Below are 17,911 nucleotides of genomic sequence, written 5' to 3' on the forward strand. Positions count from 1 at the left end.
AACTCTCTTCCGCACTCATGATATCTCTCTTCAGTTAGATCCGCTGGCCTGGAGACCCAATCTGCCCACCCCACAACTGATACTCCTCAATTGACCGATTACCCATTATCATCGCCGCGGTTGACTCCCGTTCACCACTTTCAGCATGGATGAAGCAATCGCCACCTTAGTTGCTGTGACCGGCACGACACCTGAGCTGGCCGCTCAGTATGCCCAGTTGGCCGATGGCGATGCCAACCAAGCGGTCACATTATTCTTCGAAAATGGCGGGGCGGATCTGGCTGCCTCAACCTCGTCACAACTCCCTTCCACTGCAACCTCAAACCAGCCTGGCCATGCCCAAGATCCTATAAACATCGACGAGGACGATAATATTACCGATGACAATGATCCAGAGATCACAGGATTTCAAAGAAATTCTGGTCGTAGCCGACCACCGCCACCGAGTGCTGCCGCAGCACCATTCGAAGATGATGAAGCGATGGCGAGGCGGTTACAGGAGGAAATGTATGGTGGAGGTGGTGTTGATGAACCTCTGAGAGCGCCCATTGCCCGACAATCGGAGACATTGGTCGGTGCTGGAGCAGACTTGCCTTTGTCCGGGTCCGATTATGATGCTGCGGTTCAAGAAAGATTGAGAGCGTTCAATAGCAGAACGAGTAGAGGTACGTGTCATGGAATCTACAACTGAGGGCGTGGCTGACGTGAAAACAGCTCGTGCAGGCATCTTCAATCAACATCAGCCATCAAGCATCTGGGAGAGGGACAGTGAGACTACAAACAACACCCTGGCAGAATCGACTGGAGGGGCCTCAGAAGCATCACAGAGAAACAACAGACTTGCAAGACTTTTCCAACCACCTTGGGAATTAATGTACAAAGGCGAGTGGGAGGATGCAAGAGACGAAGGCAAGGAACACAAGAAATGGTTGCTGGTTGACATTCAGGATCCATCAATCTTTGATTGTCAAGCCCTGAACCGTGACCTTTGGAAAAACGAAGGCATAGTGGAGACAGTCAAGGAGAATTTTGTTTTCCTGCAATACAACAAGGAAGACCCAAGAGCCAGTCAATACGTGCAATACTACTTCCAAGCATATGAGAGCCAGGATATGTATCCTCATGTCGCTATCGTTGACCCACGGACTGGAGAGCAGATCAAGTTATGGACGAGGAAGATTCCGTCACCTGCAGATTTCTTGATGCAACTACACGAATTTTTGGATCGGTACAGCTTGGACAACAGTGCACGCAACCCGGTGGCTAAAAGAAAGTCAGAGGCAAAGAAGGAGAAACCAGTCGACCAATTGACCGAGGAGGAGATGTTAGAAAGAGCATTGCAAGCCAGCTTAGCGTCACAAAATCAGGAGCTGAAGCCACCCGAGACTGAGGACCCTGATGATCTCACTCGAAGCGTGGGCGATGTGCGAGCAACCGCACCATCTGCCAATGTGGACGCCATGGAAGTGGACCAAGAGGAGCCAAGCGAGCCACAAGAATCGAATGCTTTTGCTCAGATCCCCTCTGACCAACCTCACAGCGAACCCGCGGCGGGACCAGGAATTACGAGAGTCCAGATCAGACATCCTGGCGGTAGGATTGTTCGTCGATTTGCCGAGAGCGACCCAGTGCAACGCATCTATGAATTTCTCAAATCTGAGCCGTTGGAAGGCAAAGCAGGAGCCGACTTTGAATTGATCTCCATGGGAAAGAACCTCATTGATGCTCGTCAAGATACAGTGGCAGACGCTGGACTCAAGAATGGAACGGTCATGGTTGAATTTGTGGAATAGAGTGTCTCGGCACGCATTGCAAATAGGTATTACGCTGCATGGATCGAGGCGTTTGGAGGGATCAGATCCGAGATACAAGCAATACTCGGGCTAGTAATAGCTACAAGACACCACCCAGGCACTGCCAGTGAGCGCAGCATAGCATGCTCTCATGAATCACGACAAGCCGTCGGAACTCGGGAGATGAATCAAGATCCGACATTGCATCGTCATTTTGGGCTGTTCCCCGTGCCTGTTTCTGGTGTTTTTCGAGTAGTTTATTTGATTGGATTATCGCCTAGGTAATTAATATTTGGTTCACGCAAAGCCCGAGAGTGGAAGATTGAAAGGTTCAAGGTTGCAGAGACGGCGGCCGCCAATCGGAGGGGTTGGACACAGTGACCGCCTCAACGCGACCACATGGGGTAAGGAGTAAACATCGAGTTTCATTTCCACCATCTCAAGACTCAAGGCGCAAGACTCACAGGAATCTCAACCCAATTCACGACCCTGCCCATGGTACACGCTACACGCTACACGCTTCACGCCTTGATGTCTTTATGATTTGAAGAATCCTTCCCTTCACGAACCCCCTGCCCATACCCATGACTGACATCCTTCAAGTTTGGCTTGCCTCGCGTGGCTGAAAGGCAGTGGCGCTTGCCCAGTGCGCTCTGAAGAATTGACAGTGCATCTTACCCACTCGGACTCTCTGTGTTTTTCTGTTTGGTCTCCAAAGTTCATGACTCTTGGGCTGCCACTGTCTGTATTCGTCTCTTATACACTCACTCTCCAGAGGAAAGCCTACCGCTACATTCTACTCTCTACTACATCCAATTCATACATCTTGTACCACTACCACTACTACGACTGTTATCATACGATTAAACCAGACGAGCTTTCACTGCTTCCACCCTCCTAGCAAGCACCGGTCTCATCTTCCACCGCTTCATGATCGGACCATCGCTCTGCCCTGCCCTATCCTCTCCGCTCTCCGGTTCACTCCACTGTCACAACGATGGATCCCGAAGACCTTTACACCAAGCAAAATTGTATAGGCGGGGGTAGTTTTGGCAAGGTCTACAAAGGAGTTGACAAGCGTACAGGACAAGCAGTGGCTATCAAGGTTATTGACGTTGAGAATGCCGAGGATGAAGTCGAGGATATCATCCAAGAAATATCCATCCTGTCCGAGCTACAGTCACCCTATGTTACAAAATACCATGGCTCTTTTTTGAAAGGCTCAGACCTCTGGATCATCATGGAATTCTGCTCGGGTGGAAGTTGTTCGGATTTGATGCGACCCGGTCTGATTCACGAAGACTACATATGCATCATTCTTCGAGAACTCCTCATGGGTTTGGACTACCTACATAGTGATAAAAAACTTCATCGAGACATCAAAGCCGCCAACGTCCTTCTGGGTGCCAACGGTCAAGTCAAATTGGCTGATTTTGGTGTTTCGGGACAATTATCTGCCACCATGACCAAGAAAAACACTTTTGTGGGTACCCCATTCTGGATGGCACCAGAAGTCATCAAGCAGTCAGGCTATGATCATAAAGCCGATATCTGGTCATTGGGTATTACGGCCATCGAGCTCGCCATGGGAGAACCACCTTATGCCGACATACATCCGATGAAGGTTTTATTCTTGATCCCCAAAAACCCCCCACCAGTCCTTCAGGGTCAATTCTCCCGTACATTCAAGGATTTTGTCGAATTATGCCTAAGACGAGATCCTAGAGAACGGCCGTCGGCCAAAGAATTACTCAAGCATCCTTTCATCAAGAAGGCTAAGAAGACGACTTATCTAACCGAATTGATCGAAAGGAATGAGAGGTATATCGCAACAAGAGGTGGCCGTTCATCAGATGATGACGACGATGAGGAAGAGAACTACCATCAAGGCAATCGTGAACCGGAAAATGAGGATTTGTGGGATTTTGGTACTGTCCGACCAGTAGGTGGTCGCACGGCCGGTTTACGCCCCATGAATGATTCAGCTACGAATGCAAGAGCGAGTGCTGAACCATCGGGATCGAAACTTCGATCTGACTGGGACGATACCGTCAAGGTCCCATCTTCACCACAAAAGTCGCCCGTGAAAACAGCTTTCCCTCCTACTCCTGCAAAAGTCCCACTACCGCCTTCGCCAACCAAAACATCTACACCTGCAATATATGAGCCAAAGCATTCTCAGCTAGGCGTACCTTCGATTGCTGCGAAACCGGTGGGAACTCCAAGGACCTCGACAAATGCGTTGGCGAACAAGATCTCTCCTGCCGAATTTCACAAAGATAGTCCGGGATCGAACGAATACAACAAGGCCTTTCAAGCCCAACTAGCCAAAGATATGGGATTTTTGAAGCTTGATGGAGGAGCCAGCCCGAGCGCTCCAACAACAAATGGATCAACTCCACCAGGGAGAAAGCCGAGCATGGTCATACCCGAAATTCCGCCATTCAGAGGCGTACCAGGTAAAGGACAGCCGGTAGATCAACCATCATCATCTAAGCTTGCTGGACAACAACCACTCCCGTCGTTCTCACCCAAAGACTTGCCCCAGATTCCACAAGGACAGGGCCCGGCCTCGGCGATGAATCAACAGCCTCTGCCGCCACTTACGAGCACTACTAATCAGCGACAAGATTCAAAGGCTGAGGCTTTGAGTGTCTCGGCTGCTCAATTACCGACTCAAGATAACGGTCAAGAATTGACAGCTTTGACCTCTGTATTGATACCAGCTCTCGAAGCTGCAATGCATCGACGAACATACATGTTAAAAGAACTAGCTCGATCGAGCAAACTGAGTCCTTCTGCTGCTGCTGCCATTCAACAGCAGAGGGTTCAGACACACGAGAAAGTCCGAAGACTGATCGCAAAGACAGCCGGATTGTTCTACGAGATTCAGAAAAGTGATGAGGAATGTCCTGTTGGAATGGGTGGCGGAGTGACCGAGTTCCTGGAAGGATTCTTGGAGGAAATCCTTGTTCGAGTGGAAGCTGCAGAAGAACCTGAAGCCAGTCCAACTCGACGGTCATGACATTGTGATGAATTGGTCTCTATTTCCTTATGCAGTGCATGAATTGGTTTTATTATTGTATATGTATGCCAAACCCCGGCCACTGGTAGAGAAATGAATAATGATCTACCTATTTCAAGGTACATCCGTTTGAACGCGAAATCCTAACACTATATTTGAAACCACCTCCTGCGTTCGTTGCCGAGGTTTCCGCACAAGATTCACGAACAGTTTGAGACCGAATTGAAGGGATCCTCGTAATCTATGCCCTCGTTATCCGTCTGTACCGAGCACAGGGTCCTCCCATCCATCATTCTACTGTAGACTGACCTCGATAAGCATGCCAGCGAAGCTTCGGCTGTCGGAGATCCCCCCAACTAGGCTCGGGCGTCCTGGAATTCAAAGACTCTACTCTACGCATGAGTCAGCAGGGGCAGGACTCGGAGCAGAGCTATGTGTATCATCGTTGCAACCCCCACAAGGAGTGAGCCAGAGAGCGAGCCTCATTACTGGCAACCAGAATACTTTCTGACTCCCTGCTTGTTGGGGGGCGGGGGGTATTCCCGATCCCGCCTGCCCATTTGTTCTCCAACACCACCCTCTTGAGACGGCCTGATGTACGACTGCATGGTTGATCCCAGATCTATCCGCGAGGGACCTAAGTAACATGTCATCATAGCCATCCATACTCAATCACCAGTAGTTTATGCGTTTAATCTTCTCAACAGTAGGCTCTATCTACAGCATTACCCCTGGCACCTGTGATGGTCGCTCAGCAAGAGTGAGCATTTCTTTTACCATCGGTTAAACTTTGCCCACTACTACTGAATACTTAGCTAGGTGTCTCGTACATCGGCTCGTACGAAGATTGTGAGCCTTGTGATATGTCGCATCTAGAATGGTGAAGCCAAGGTCAAGTGCAGCCCAGCGGTTCAGCCGGGATGATCTTGGGATGAATGAAGAGGGGTTCCGTAAACCTAAACGCTCTTCTTCTTGATGAGTTCGTCATGCTCGGTTCCGAGTATAGCGATGATAGCTGGGTGGACTTTGGTATATATGTCGAGGTAGGTTCAAGTCAGTTCAAGAAGGAGCATCAATCATCGAAAAACAATTGTCGCAGTAGTGCTCTGTATACCAATTCAGATTCGAAAACACGCAAAGTTCAAAATAGACAGAAAGATTAGTTCACCATGTCCAAAATCGACGTTCACCACCACTTCTACCCTGAAGTGTTCACTCAAGGTATTTTCGAAGTCCCAGCCTCCCATGTCTCAACACATCAAAGCTAGATAGGATCACTGACCTACCATTCCCATTGCAGCACTCCAACGAGCGGGAGGCGACCCATCTGGATGGACGGTACCAAAATGGACGCTCGAAGCCGACCGAGAAATCAACAAGGCGATCGGAGTCCGCAAGACCATCCTCTCCATGACAGCGCCTGGCGCGTGCATTGAGAAAGACCCCGTCGCAGCAGCAGCACTGGCGCGAGCCGCAAACGAGGCGGCGGCATCGATCCGCGATTCCAGCCCATCGGAATATGGCTTCTTCGCATCAGTGCCCTCGCTGCTCGACACAGAACGTGTGCTGGAGGAAATCACCTATGCCTTCGACACGCTGCACGCGGACGGCATCACGCTCTTCACCCGCTACGGCACCGACAACCACTATCTCGGACACCCAGACTTCCGCAGCATCTGGGACGAGCTGAACCGGCGCAAGGCCGTCGTGTTCGTGCACCCGACGCACGGCGTCGACACCAAGCTCGTCAACGCGCACCTCCCGCAGCCCATGTTCGACTACCCGCACGAAACGGGCCGCACGGCCATCGACCTGATCCTAACCGACACGCTCAACACGGTCGCGCGCGACTGCAGGATCATCCTCTCCCACGCCGGCGGCACCCTGCCCACGCTCATCTACCGCGTCGCCGGCATGGTGCCGCACACACCGTTCAGCGTGGGCAAGTCGACGGAGCAGATCGTCGAGGAGGCGTCCCGCTTCTACTTCGACCTCGCCATCTCGTCGAACCCGTTGACCTTGACCACGTTGTTCAAGCTCGCGAAACCCGGGCACGTGCTTTTTGGAAGTGATTTCCCCAACGCCCCTGCTGAGGGGATTAAATACTTTACGCGCAATTTTGAGGCGTTTGAGCTGGATGAGGAGAGGAGGAGGGACGTTGAGTTTGGGGCGGCGGAGAAGTTGTTTGCAAAGGCCTGAGTTAATAGAATGATGATGCTGTGGTGAAGGAAGGAAGGAACCAACGATACCATAGTAACAATATTCTGGAATAGATAGACCTAGACTAATGAAACTTACCAACACCATCCATCGGTATTCTTCTTCACTAGAGACTAGGATTACCTAGATATCAAGACGGATAAACGGGAGGTTAAACTATCCCGTCCCCTCGTATGGCACGTTCGGTAAGGCGTAAAGCCAAGTCCAGTTAAGCGCATGGGGCGCCCGGGGGAACCCCTCAGGCGTATCCTTAACCGCACACCGCGTAATCGGATCTGCCCAAACTTTGCCCCTCTCAAACCTGATGGACCTCCGCGTATCAGAAAGTCGAATGCTGACGTATCACCACCATGGGGTTGAAACGCAAACGACACTTGCAGTTCGCTGCGAGCGAAGCAAGGACGAGAGCGGATACGTGATATAATAAGAGTCCAATACCGTCTCCTTGCCTTGCCTCGCCCTCTTCTCTCCTCTGTAACCCGACATACCTAGGACAAACATACCTACAGACACAATGGCACGCCAACACAGCAACCTCATCCGCATGGCGCCGCTGCAACTCGGCGACCTGCCCGCCCACCCGGTGCTCCCCTTATCCAAGAACGCGCGCCCAGAAGTCTCGACCTTCGTACGCGCACTGCTGGACGACGGCATCGCATTCCTGGATCCCAGCACCTTCAACCAGACCTTCTCGCACCACTCGACCAAGACGTCCGGCCCCTCCGCCGCCCCCGTCGAGATCCTCACTCACACGATCCCCGCGTCAGAAATCTCCCAGATCACCTGGTCCTCCTCTGACCAGCCCATCACACGCAGTAAACCCCGTACATGCGGCCCCGAGAACTGGGCCGCCCGGCGCAGCATACACGCGGACATCTCAAGCAAGAACGCCTCTCAGCCGGGCCATGCCAGCTGGGACGAGTTCGTGTTCGGGCTGCGGGACTCGCACAGCGTGCGTGAGCTGGAGTTCACGCCGTCGCTGTACGACGCGCGGCTGATCGTGGACTGGGGCGAGGAGGTGGCGGCGCTGGCGGGGAGAGGAAACGGCGAGGAGCTCGGCCCCTACACGCAGCCGACGATGGCCATCTACGAGATGTGCCATGTCATTCCGGGCCCGATGATGTCGCCGCGCTGTTTCCCCGTGCTGGTCGCGACGGCCAGTGTCGATGCGGACCGCTTTGTCGCCGTCACGGTGCCTGTGAATCTCTCGGCCGCGGGCTTCGACGAGGCCTTCTACAGCTCCGATCGGAATGTCAAGGAGGGGACCACCGCTACGCAGAGGAGGGAGGTCATCGCTGGGGTCTACACCGCCGTCGAGCTCGTTACGCGGAATCCCCAGAAGAAGGAGGTCGAGTGGATCATGGCGACCGCTAGTGATGCCAAGGGTAATCTTCCTGGTTGGATGCAGAAGGCGGGCGTGCCGAGTCAGATCGCGAAGGATGTGGGCTATTTCATGCAATGGATTTCCACCGTTGAAGTGGGTGAAGGAGATACTCGAAAACCCGAGACGCCCGTCGCTTCTGGTCAAGTATAAGTGATGAATATGCTGAGAGCCTTCTGAATGGGAAACCAGACCACTATATCCTCCTCAATTCATTATGACATACTCCGGTTATCAGGGGGAAAGTGTCTTCAGTTGTTTTCTCCTCGACTTTCAGAGGGAGAAATGGGGCGAGATGCCTGCTCTCCTTCCCACCTTTCTCATCGAGCTCAAACCAACCAGCCTCTGCTGCCACTCAGAACTCATCCACCAGTCTCCTCTTGAATTGCAACACCGGACCCGATCTATCAGACACGAATGCATCGGTCAACTGATACTCATTTTCCCTCTCTCTACCATCTCCCTTCCCAGGGCCACCTCCACCACTTCGTTCATGCCCAGGGGCAAATCTTATATCGAACAACCAGATCAATCGAGCGAGAGTGATAGATAACTCCATATAGGCCATGCCTTTTCCCACACAGACCCTGGGTCCGGATGAAAAGGCCCAGAATGAGTCTTTCGCGACTTGCACGCTGGATTTTGTAACCTTGATCGGGACGGAAGGGTCTTCATCGCTCGATCCGACGATCCAGCGTTCGGGAATGTATGAGAATGGCTTCTCGAATAGGTTCGCATTATGATGGATTGAGTATGCACCAGTCCCAACCACAGTCCCCGCAGGGTAAGTATTTCCATCAATCACAGCTCCTCCTGGTAAGATAACACGAGCCAAGTATCCAGGTACTGGTGGAGCGATGCGCAGTGTTTCGTCAATACAGGCACGCAGGTATGGTAACCCTGAGAGCTTGGCGGTATATTTGATTTCCTCAACCTCGTCAAAGGCAGAACGTACCTCTTGCTGCACCTTTTTGTACACGCGCTCATTGTGTAACATGTTGAAAAGGAAAGCACTCATGGTAGCGCTAGAGGTGTCGCTGCCGGCCGCGACGAGCAGTCCCGCTTCACCAACAAGTTCCTTGGGTACAAACTTGACGCCCGTCTCCGGATCTTGGGCATGGAGTAAATAATGGAAGAAGTCTTTTCTTTGCTCCTCGGCAGGTTTTTCGGCGTTGACTCGTTCCAAGGCAGTTCGCTTTTCTACCAAAACACCCATCTCTTCTCGGAAGCGAATTCTCTTTCGTGACATATCACCACCAACGATCTTTGCAAGAGCTGGTCTTTTGAGGATAGGCATGAGGAGATCACGAATGGGGAGTGAGGAGAGCTGTTTGCTGATCAGTATCGCTCGGCAATATGAATAGGCGTCAGATGTAGGAGTAGTAGCACGGAGCGATCGAGCTCTAGCACGACGCAAAGGTGAAACCACGTACCACAAGAATCATCCTTCCAGATCCCAACACCAGATCCGCAATATAGGTACGGCCTGCCTTCATGGCGCCAAAGCTCGCTCCAAAGCAGAGCTCTCCTAGGACGTCGAGGGTCAAGAGATTTGACCACACCGCAATGTCTCGTTCCCTGCTCCAACCTCCTGTAGCCTTGTCTCCTTTGTTAGGAGCAGCCTCGACTGCAGGGGGTTCCTGCAAATATTCACACCAAGTTCGGATTGTTTTCAAGACATACTGCTCCATTGAGTTGATAGCGCTCACAGAGAAAGCCTGATTTAAAAGCTTTCTTCGAGCGGCATGAAGTTTGCGATCTGATATGACTTGACTGGATGGATATGGGTTCAGCTTGCGTGCAGTTTCTGTCCAACCTGTTTTGATGACATTGGCGTTTCGATCGGTGTAGATATCATGGATGGCACCAGGAGTTCGAAATGCAAGCGAGTTCGGTGCTAGCCTCACAACGTCACCTGTTGAGTAGTCAGTATCAAGATCCCCTGCAATGAGGGGTTCAACATGAGCCTACCATATTTCTCATGCATTGCATGCAAGTCTAAATGTCTTCGGCCTCTCCAGGAGGATTGTGCCTCGGGCCATTGAGTCAATTTCGCCCAGAAAGGTCCAGGGTATTTAGCCAGAGGATGAAAGTATAGCCTGTAGAGAGCTACTCCAATGATCTGTAACAGACGATGAGTACGAGGTAGAGGTGTGCTAGAACCTTAGACACTTACATAAAGAATGGTGGCCAAGGCAATGAGGGTGGGAAGAAGCGATGTTGGTGACTGAGTAGCTGCCATTTCAGGCGAATAGGGGATTGAATGAAGTGGAAGTTGCCAGGAGGTGCTGATCCTTGAGGAGGAATGTGCTTATCAACATATCAACAGTCTGGTCGGGCTCTTCTCTTCAAATGCCTTATTACCAAGCTTAAGGCACTCCGGCAATGGAACCTTGTGGTTCATCAGTGTGACTTCGTGTCTAACAGGAGAGCTGTGGACTAGCATTCCACCCGGTACGTATGCTGACCGCCCACCTCGAGGCTACACGAAGGAGAACATCGCGTACGTTGCACGCCGCGTAGGATGCGCCTTTCCGACTGGGTAAATTAGTGGTCACGACCCACGACTCACGACTCACGATTCACAGATTCACAGATTCACAGATTCACACCCTTCCAAGGCCGGTATCCACAGCATAAGACTTGACCAGGGTAGCGGTGAATTATCCCCGATGATGTCTGACACCATGTTTTCAAATAGGCTCCTTCTGACGAAGCTCTCGGTGACAGATATGGCATTCCCGAATATCTGGCGCGCGTCATCCTAAAGGGATTGAGAGGTCGCCTGACTGGCCCTCGGCGCATGAAACCCTCGTATATTACTCTGCAGCCTGACGCCGAGTGATTCGCAGAATACAGAATTGAGGACGAACCCTCAGATTCGACGAGAGGAGCCCGAGAACTCATGGTCTGAGTTCTGGGGGGAATAACAATTCATTGCTGAAGTTTCGGCTTGTGTTTCGAAGGCATCTGGGAAGTCATGTCGGGGAATACGGGATACGAACACCAGGCAGGTGCAACTGTCAGAGCATCCAGCGGTTAGTGACCGCTCCTCTCCACCTGTGATCGTCGAGGACACTGAAAAGGTTTGGGCCTTCTCACATAAGCGCACAAATCTTTGATTGTCTGGGTGATCAAAAGGTCATGGTTTCCAATTATCCTTCAATTGTGGACTCTTTCCGTACAGTGGGTTGCTGAACAATAAAAACATTGCTCACCTGCCCGAGAAACTTCAGGATCGGAATCTTCCAGCGAGATCGTCTGCACGGAGATGGATGGATGCTACATCGCACTTCATCGTTGCCGTCTTTAGGAATGGTCACTGTCAGGATTTCATCCTTGCCCAGAGCTGTCCACGAAAGGACAACATTCGACCAATGTCTCAGAAATGGAAATAGCTGGAATGCTTACAGAATTTCTGACTCAATCCCGGTTCCACTCTGGACTTGCCTAGATAGGTAGGTATTTATTGGCAAACTTGAATCTTACGCGACGCTTTCAATCAAGAGCGGCGAAGCAAACACCTCGTCGTCAAGAAGCGAGATCTTGGGAAGCAGATAGGAGGAATACCAAGGAACACAATGTTGCATCAATAAAAATCACAGTTACACCTTGCCTCGTACAACCTCCGCCCCTCAATAACTAGCCGGGAAAGTTGACCTTCTACTCAATTCGTGGCTGCGTATGGACCTCTTTGGGTAGCTAAATACGAGCCTCTTGGTCGAGCTGAAATCCTTCGACAGATTCCCACAGGAATGAAACACTGCAATGATGGTGGGGACTACTCGCGTTGCTTTAGCCCGGGCTCTTGGTTCTGCATGATACATAATCATCTCACTGCTCAACAGTCAATGTTCACGGCATAGGCCTTTACTGAATGAGCCATAGCAGCCCATTCAGTAGGCTTGCTTGTTTCCACAGCCCTGGTCGATTTCGCTCCATGCGATGAGGTATATATGTCGAGCATTTTCTTGCTCTGGATATCGGGGTGCTGAAGATTTTGTCATGTCTTAGGTAAGATCTGGTGGCTATGGCTGACCCTTGCGACATCAGATAGCCGGACAACTGGCTTCAGCCTCCAGGTTCTCATCGGCAAGCCGGATTTGGTCAATGCGCTTCCCCAAATCTCGGATTCTCCTCCAGGGAATTTACCCCAACTCTTCTCCCTCATTCCCCCCGTGGCTGGTTCTCGTCGCCACCAAGGCATTTGATGGCCGAATAGCAGATATCACGGCATGCACGTCCATGTCATAATAATGAAATCTTTCTTTGGCTTGTGGATCCTCTCTATCAATTTGCACTTTGATTGCTCGATTTATCCTACACGACTTGTTCAGATGCCTCGCTGAAATTGGAAATTCCCATCTCTTGAACCTACCGTTCACGACCTCTCTCACGATTACCAAAAGTACGCAAGATGGATCTAACAAAGGTTTCTGGCATAGGGTTCGTTGGATTGGGAGCTATGGGTTTGCCAATGGCTGGCCACCTGGCAAACAAACTCCCTAGTCATATTCGCCTATATGTCTATGACATCAACCAGGCTAGCGTCGACCAACTGCACAGTGATTATCCTGATCGTGTGATCAAAGCATCTAGCGCGAAGAACGTGGCAGATCAATCGGTAAGAATGGATTTTGCGCAGTTGGACCCCACAGCGTGAAGATGCTAAAAAATGGGTAGGAAATAATCTTGACCATGTTACCAGAGGGGAAACACGTCCGATCAGTCTACATGGGAGGAGACTCAGAGACAATCTGTTCGAGCGACGTGTCCGGAAAACTTCTGTTAGACTGCTCGACCATCGATACAGCTAGCAGTCTCGCGGTCAAGGATTATATCAATGAGAAATTTCCCACGGCCTCATTCTACGATGCTCCCGTCAGCGGCGGGGTGGTGGGAGCTCAGAAAGCGTCCATAGCATTTTTCCTCGGCTGCGGCGACAGCGACCCGAATCTCCCGCACCTGATAAAACTCGTACAATTGATGGGCAAAGACGTGATCCCATGTGGAGGTCCTTCCAAGGGATTGGCGGCGAAACTGTCAAACAACTATCTATCTGGGGTGATCGCCATCGCGGTCTCAGAGGCCATGGACATGGGCATGCGTTCGGGACTCGACCCTCGGGTCCTGGCCAAAGTCTACGCAGCGGGCACGGCCCAGAACACGATTTGTGATCGGTTCTGTCCGGTCCCAGGAGTCTACGCTGAGGCACCGTCGTCAAAGGGATATACCAACGGGTTCAAAGTACAACTGATGCGGAAGGATTTCTCTTTGGCCTTGGAAATGGCTCAGCGGGTGGGTGCTCAAAACGTGTTGGGCGAGGCTGGCCTGGCGACTTATGATGGGGCGAGTAAGGACCCGAGATGCGTGGATTTGGACTCGAGAGTGGTTTATCGATATTTGGGTGGCGATGAGGATTGGTTGACCAAGATTGACGGTGATGCTACGGCGGCCAGTACACTGAATGGCCATTAGACATGCATTTAAGATGGGAGCATATGTTTCTACACTACTTTTGGACTGTGGATGGACTCATCAACTCAACTCTAGCCATCCGGCAGAGGATCTGCTCATGGCAATTTGATAGCCAGTTTGCCGAAATGCCATTGCCATTGCCACTGCTATGCTCAAAGCCCCATCATAACTCGACCTTCTTCAAGTCCCGGCATTTCCTTTGGCCTTACTGTAATTTGCTTTGACGGGCTGTCGACGGTATTGATGCACACATCGTCCGGCTATCAAATATACACACGCGCATCGTCAAGAATATATCACAACAATACTACGGCTAAGCGTCATGACTCTCGACGCCCGACACCCGAACTTGGATTATCGCGCCAGCCCCACCACCACTACAAGCAAGTTGGAGGCGTACTCCAAAAAAAACATATCAATCCCAGAAAAGTTGGAGTAAACCAAAAAGCTCTGCTTCGACCCGAGGCGTTTTTATTTTCTCCGATTTGCGGAAGGAGAACTGCAACGCAACTTTGGAGGGGCAGACCCCTTTGGTTGGGAGCGGGGGAGATAATGTAAATAAAACGAGGAGGGTAGACGTTGTTCATAGTCTGTTAGATGCCCAAGAAATCGATACTGTAAAAGTCCATCTGGTTTCGTGGATTGTCCTACACATCACGCAGTCTACAGTCGTTGACTTATCTACCCCAATCGAGAGACTCTAGATTCGAGCAGGCCATATAGATCAACTCAACTCAGCCAGACAACAACACCAACACCAACATCAACAAACCCTCTCCTCGACGAAACACAACCCAACATGTCGTCATCGCCCTCCGACCTCTCCAAAGTGACCTCCGCGGTCGACCCGGCGCTACGGCCCGCACACGAAGCGCTGTTCAACGCGGGGCTGGCGGTCCGCCGCGCGGTCGTGGGCGACGCATACGTAGACCGGGCGCTGGAGAACGGATCGTCCGAGTTCTCGCGGGCGGGCCAGGAGCTGGTGACGGAGTGGTGCTGGGGGTACGCGTGGACGCGGCCGGGGCTGGAGCGGCGCGACCGCTCGCTGCTCAACATCGGCATGCTGATGGCGCTGAACCGCGCCCCCGAGCTGGTCGTGCACATCCGCGGCGCGCGCAACAACGGCCTCAGCGAGACGGAGATCCGTGAGGCCATTCTCCATGCCACCACTTACTGCGGTGTGCCCGCCGGTGTCGATGCCATGAAGGTCGCCGAGAGGGTCTTGAATGAGATGGAGGAGAAGGATGGTGTTAAGCGGGAGTTGGGTGCTAGGAGTAAGGATGCGTAGAAAGAAGCTGGACCTGGGTGGGGACTTGAAGGAGACATGGTTGATGATGGTGGTAGAGAGAAGAAGTGAGAAGTGAGAACTATAATTTGCTTTGGATTTTTCTTTATGAACTACTACCATGGAGGGTTTGATGCATATGGCCTGCCTGTTCAGGAAATATAAAGGAAAGTTCCCAAGTCTGATTAAACTCAGTAACTCCCAACCAGTCCGCCCCGGAAATCAGTTATGTTACAACATTCTTTTCGTTGTTGATTCAATTTTGTTCCACCCGTTCTCCATCGCTCGACGCACGCTAAACTTGCAGCAAAATTCATGACTTACGCCTGATTACTGGCGACACGGCTTTTTCTTTTCCCTCTTTACTCGAGGGATCGAGGTGCAGCATTGAGCTCACTGGTTTGGGTGTTTCAGACTGCATCAGCGGCATCCATGGGGCGGTCTTGTTTTGATTGTTGCTCGTGTTGTTGCTTGTGAGCAGCCTCACGTGCGGCCTCGGTGCTTTCGATCTGAGCTGCCGCTCTCTCAAGCTCGACGCTCTCAGCATGAGTGGATGCCTTTGACCTCAGTGCACGTCGGATGTCATCGACGGATTTTTGATCCCAGCTGCGATAGCCACTCTCACTGAGAGGGTACAAAACTTTGTTGGCTTCCGAAGCGATGAATTTGGTGGTGCTTGGGGGAGGGATGGAGGTCAACACGTCGATATCACCGGCGAGCTCTCGGCAGTAACTGTCCAGTGGAAGATCATTGACGTCGGTACCGAATGGATTCTCGATTTCGTATCCAATGGCAGCCAAACCCAAGACAATGTAAGCACCCAGCATAGTACCGAAGATTGTCACCCATTTGAGGGCAATGAGCAGCTGGAAAGGAAGAACCAAGATATAAGCCCAAGTGATCTGACTGATGGAAATGGAATAAGCCAGTGGGACGGGAGTATTCAGAATTCGTTCTGTGCCACTCAGAATATCACCGTAGACTGCCAGAGCGTTCATGACTTGTGTCTGCTGGGCTGCAACCTTCAGTGTTCCATTTGAAATGCATTCCTCGATGTAGGCAGAGAGATAGTTGAGAACCTCGAGTGGAATGTTTCCCAAGTTATCTTTGCTTTGCTTGATGACCTTGCGAGGATTCGACAGTCCAAATGGGATATCGAGATATTCTGATGCTGCTTTCCATGGAGATGGGTCTTTGGGCTTCAAAGCATCGGCGTCAGCCTCTTGGGATAGAATGCGGAGACTTCCAATAAGCGGTGCAAGATCAGGGTAGTCGGCGGCGGGTTCGAAGCGAAGTCGATGTTTCAGGGAGACAGCGAAGGCGTTGATGAGATTCATGGCGGTTAGTTTGGCAAGCACGTCGGCTTTTCCTAGTTCACGACTTTCCGCATGTCTCTCCGGGAAGTGGATCCAGATGATACGGGCCAAGTTACGACTGGTCATTTGTAGCTGGGACCAATACTTCCGACCCTCGCTATATCTTTCATACGCCGTGGTGGAACGGAAAGACAGAGCCAAACCGACCACGAAACCGGTGACGGTGAGCAGAACTGGATTGATACCAATTGGGTGGACCAAGCGATCGATACAAGTGATGGCGGAGGAATAAGCCGCGACGAACAAAAGCGGGACTATCAATTTGGGAGCAACACTGCCGTGTAATCGAAGGAAATAAGGCACTTTGGAATGGTGGTACATGTCCCGAGGGCCTTTGAAAAAGTCGTCGAGCTCCATCGAGGTATGCGTCTTTGATCGGAGAGGTATGGGCGTGAAAGATCGGTTATGAGTCGGTGATCCAGGTGTCTGGGTGGCAGAGCCCGTGGAGGACGCAAAGTCATTGACTTCGTACTTCATGTTCTTGTTGGCATCCATGATGAGAGATTGGAACAACGAGTGACGTTGGAAGTGATGAGAAGGCTGCCGTATATCACGGGACGAGGCCAGTTGAGAGTACAATCCAAGACAATAAAGCTGACTGAACAAGGTGATCAACACCTAATGAAATAAAGAGATCGACGAGAGAAAAGACCCAAATATCAAGCGAGAGGACAGAAGAGATGAAATGGAAAAAAAAACTGTTGAAGCTTGAGAGCATGGGATGGGTTTTGTTAGCAAAGGTAACGGCAGGGGGTTAAACGACTTCTAGACTCCCCCGGAGCAGACCCGCTGGACGACCAGGGAGTAGGTAAGCCAGCAGATCCTCCTGGGGGCTATTTCTGGGACAAGATGGCGACATTGGCCGTGAGTTGGACTCGGTCTCATCAAAACAGGTGAGAATGGGGAAACGAAGGAGGCGAGAACGAATCCTTCCAAAACTGTGTTCAAGGGATGAAGTCCAAGCCATGTTTGACTTAGCAATACAGAAGCTAGGAGAGAGGCGAAGCAACCAACCATGTTGGCCATGGGCCGAAAAATACCGCCCCAACAGCAGTTTTGGGTATGAGTAAGGATGAACAGGAGCCAGTGCGAAATTTCTCACTGGATGAGGCACAATAGAAGGCCGAAAGGAATGAGTCGGCGTGAGGACAGACCATGCAGATGAAACATGGAGCCTGGTCAGTCCCAGTTAAGCCTTCAGCTTGGCCTTGGGAGTGGAGTGAAGACAGTAGTATCTAACGGCAGAAGGGTTGGCAGGAGTTTTTACAGCTTGGCCAATTTGCTTATGGGCTGAAAGGCCCCCCAAGGTCCCACCTAAGACCATCCCCAAGCGGCTTGCAGGTGCTTGGGTTT

General features: G+C 51.4%; 8 protein-coding genes across 8 annotated transcripts; 6 read left to right on the top strand and 2 right to left on the bottom strand.

Annotated features, from left to right (window-relative positions):
- Positions 1 to 145: 145 nt before the first annotated feature.
- On the top strand, positions 146 to 1,793 carry LTR84_003317 (uncharacterized protein; the record flags this gene model as incomplete). The annotated part of the gene is made up of 2 exons (XM_064846905.1): positions 146 to 665; positions 715 to 1,793. 2 exons carry the CDS (start codon positions 146 to 148, stop codon positions 1,791 to 1,793), a joined length of 1,599 nt encoding a protein of 532 aa, XP_064705258.1.
- Positions 1,794 to 2,790: 997 nt separating this feature from the next.
- LTR84_003318 (uncharacterized protein) lies at positions 2,791 to 4,818 on the top strand (the record flags this gene model as incomplete). Its single annotated transcript, XM_064846906.1, has 1 exon — positions 2,791 to 4,818. One exon carries the CDS (start codon positions 2,791 to 2,793, stop codon positions 4,816 to 4,818), a length of 2,028 nt encoding a protein of 675 aa, XP_064705259.1.
- Positions 4,819 to 5,987: 1,169 nt separating this feature from the next.
- Positions 5,988 to 7,017, top strand: LTR84_003319 (uncharacterized protein; the record flags this gene model as incomplete). Its single annotated transcript, XM_064846907.1, has 2 exons — positions 5,988 to 6,039; positions 6,119 to 7,017. The coding sequence occupies 2 exons, from the start codon at positions 5,988 to 5,990 to the stop codon at positions 7,015 to 7,017; spliced, it is 951 nt and encodes a 316-aa protein (XP_064705260.1).
- A 535-nt stretch (positions 7,018 to 7,552) lies between these two features.
- LTR84_003320 (uncharacterized protein) lies at positions 7,553 to 8,572 on the top strand (the record flags this gene model as incomplete). The annotated part of the gene is made up of 1 exon (XM_064846908.1): positions 7,553 to 8,572. The coding sequence occupies one exon, from the start codon at positions 7,553 to 7,555 to the stop codon at positions 8,570 to 8,572; it is 1,020 nt and encodes a 339-aa protein (XP_064705261.1).
- Positions 8,573 to 8,774: 202 nt separating this feature from the next.
- LTR84_003321 (uncharacterized protein) lies at positions 8,775 to 10,661 on the bottom strand (the record flags this gene model as incomplete). Its single annotated transcript, XM_064846909.1, has 4 exons — positions 8,775 to 9,746; positions 9,853 to 10,334; positions 10,391 to 10,541; positions 10,596 to 10,661. The coding sequence occupies 4 exons, from the start codon at positions 10,659 to 10,661 to the stop codon at positions 8,775 to 8,777; spliced, it is 1,671 nt and encodes a 556-aa protein (XP_064705262.1).
- A 2,175-nt stretch (positions 10,662 to 12,836) lies between these two features.
- Positions 12,837 to 13,897, top strand: LTR84_003322 (uncharacterized protein; the record flags this gene model as incomplete). The annotated part of the gene is made up of 2 exons (XM_064846910.1): positions 12,837 to 13,043; positions 13,103 to 13,897. 2 exons carry the CDS (start codon positions 12,837 to 12,839, stop codon positions 13,895 to 13,897), a joined length of 1,002 nt encoding a protein of 333 aa, XP_064705263.1.
- A 799-nt stretch (positions 13,898 to 14,696) lies between these two features.
- On the top strand, positions 14,697 to 15,185 carry LTR84_003323 (uncharacterized protein; the record flags this gene model as incomplete). Its single annotated transcript, XM_064846911.1, has 1 exon — positions 14,697 to 15,185. The coding sequence occupies one exon, from the start codon at positions 14,697 to 14,699 to the stop codon at positions 15,183 to 15,185; it is 489 nt and encodes a 162-aa protein (XP_064705264.1).
- Positions 15,186 to 15,592: 407 nt separating this feature from the next.
- LTR84_003324 (uncharacterized protein) lies at positions 15,593 to 17,053 on the bottom strand (the record flags this gene model as incomplete). Its single annotated transcript, XM_064846912.1, has 1 exon — positions 15,593 to 17,053. The coding sequence occupies one exon, from the start codon at positions 17,051 to 17,053 to the stop codon at positions 15,593 to 15,595; it is 1,461 nt and encodes a 486-aa protein (XP_064705265.1).
- Positions 17,054 to 17,911: the final 858 nt, after the last annotated feature.

This window comes from Exophiala bonariae (assembly GCF_035927105.1).
Source record: "Exophiala bonariae strain CCFEE 5792 chromosome Unknown scaffold_16, whole genome shotgun sequence".
In the NCBI taxonomy this organism is placed as follows: Eukaryota; Fungi; Ascomycota; class Eurotiomycetes; order Chaetothyriales; family Herpotrichiellaceae; genus Exophiala; species Exophiala bonariae.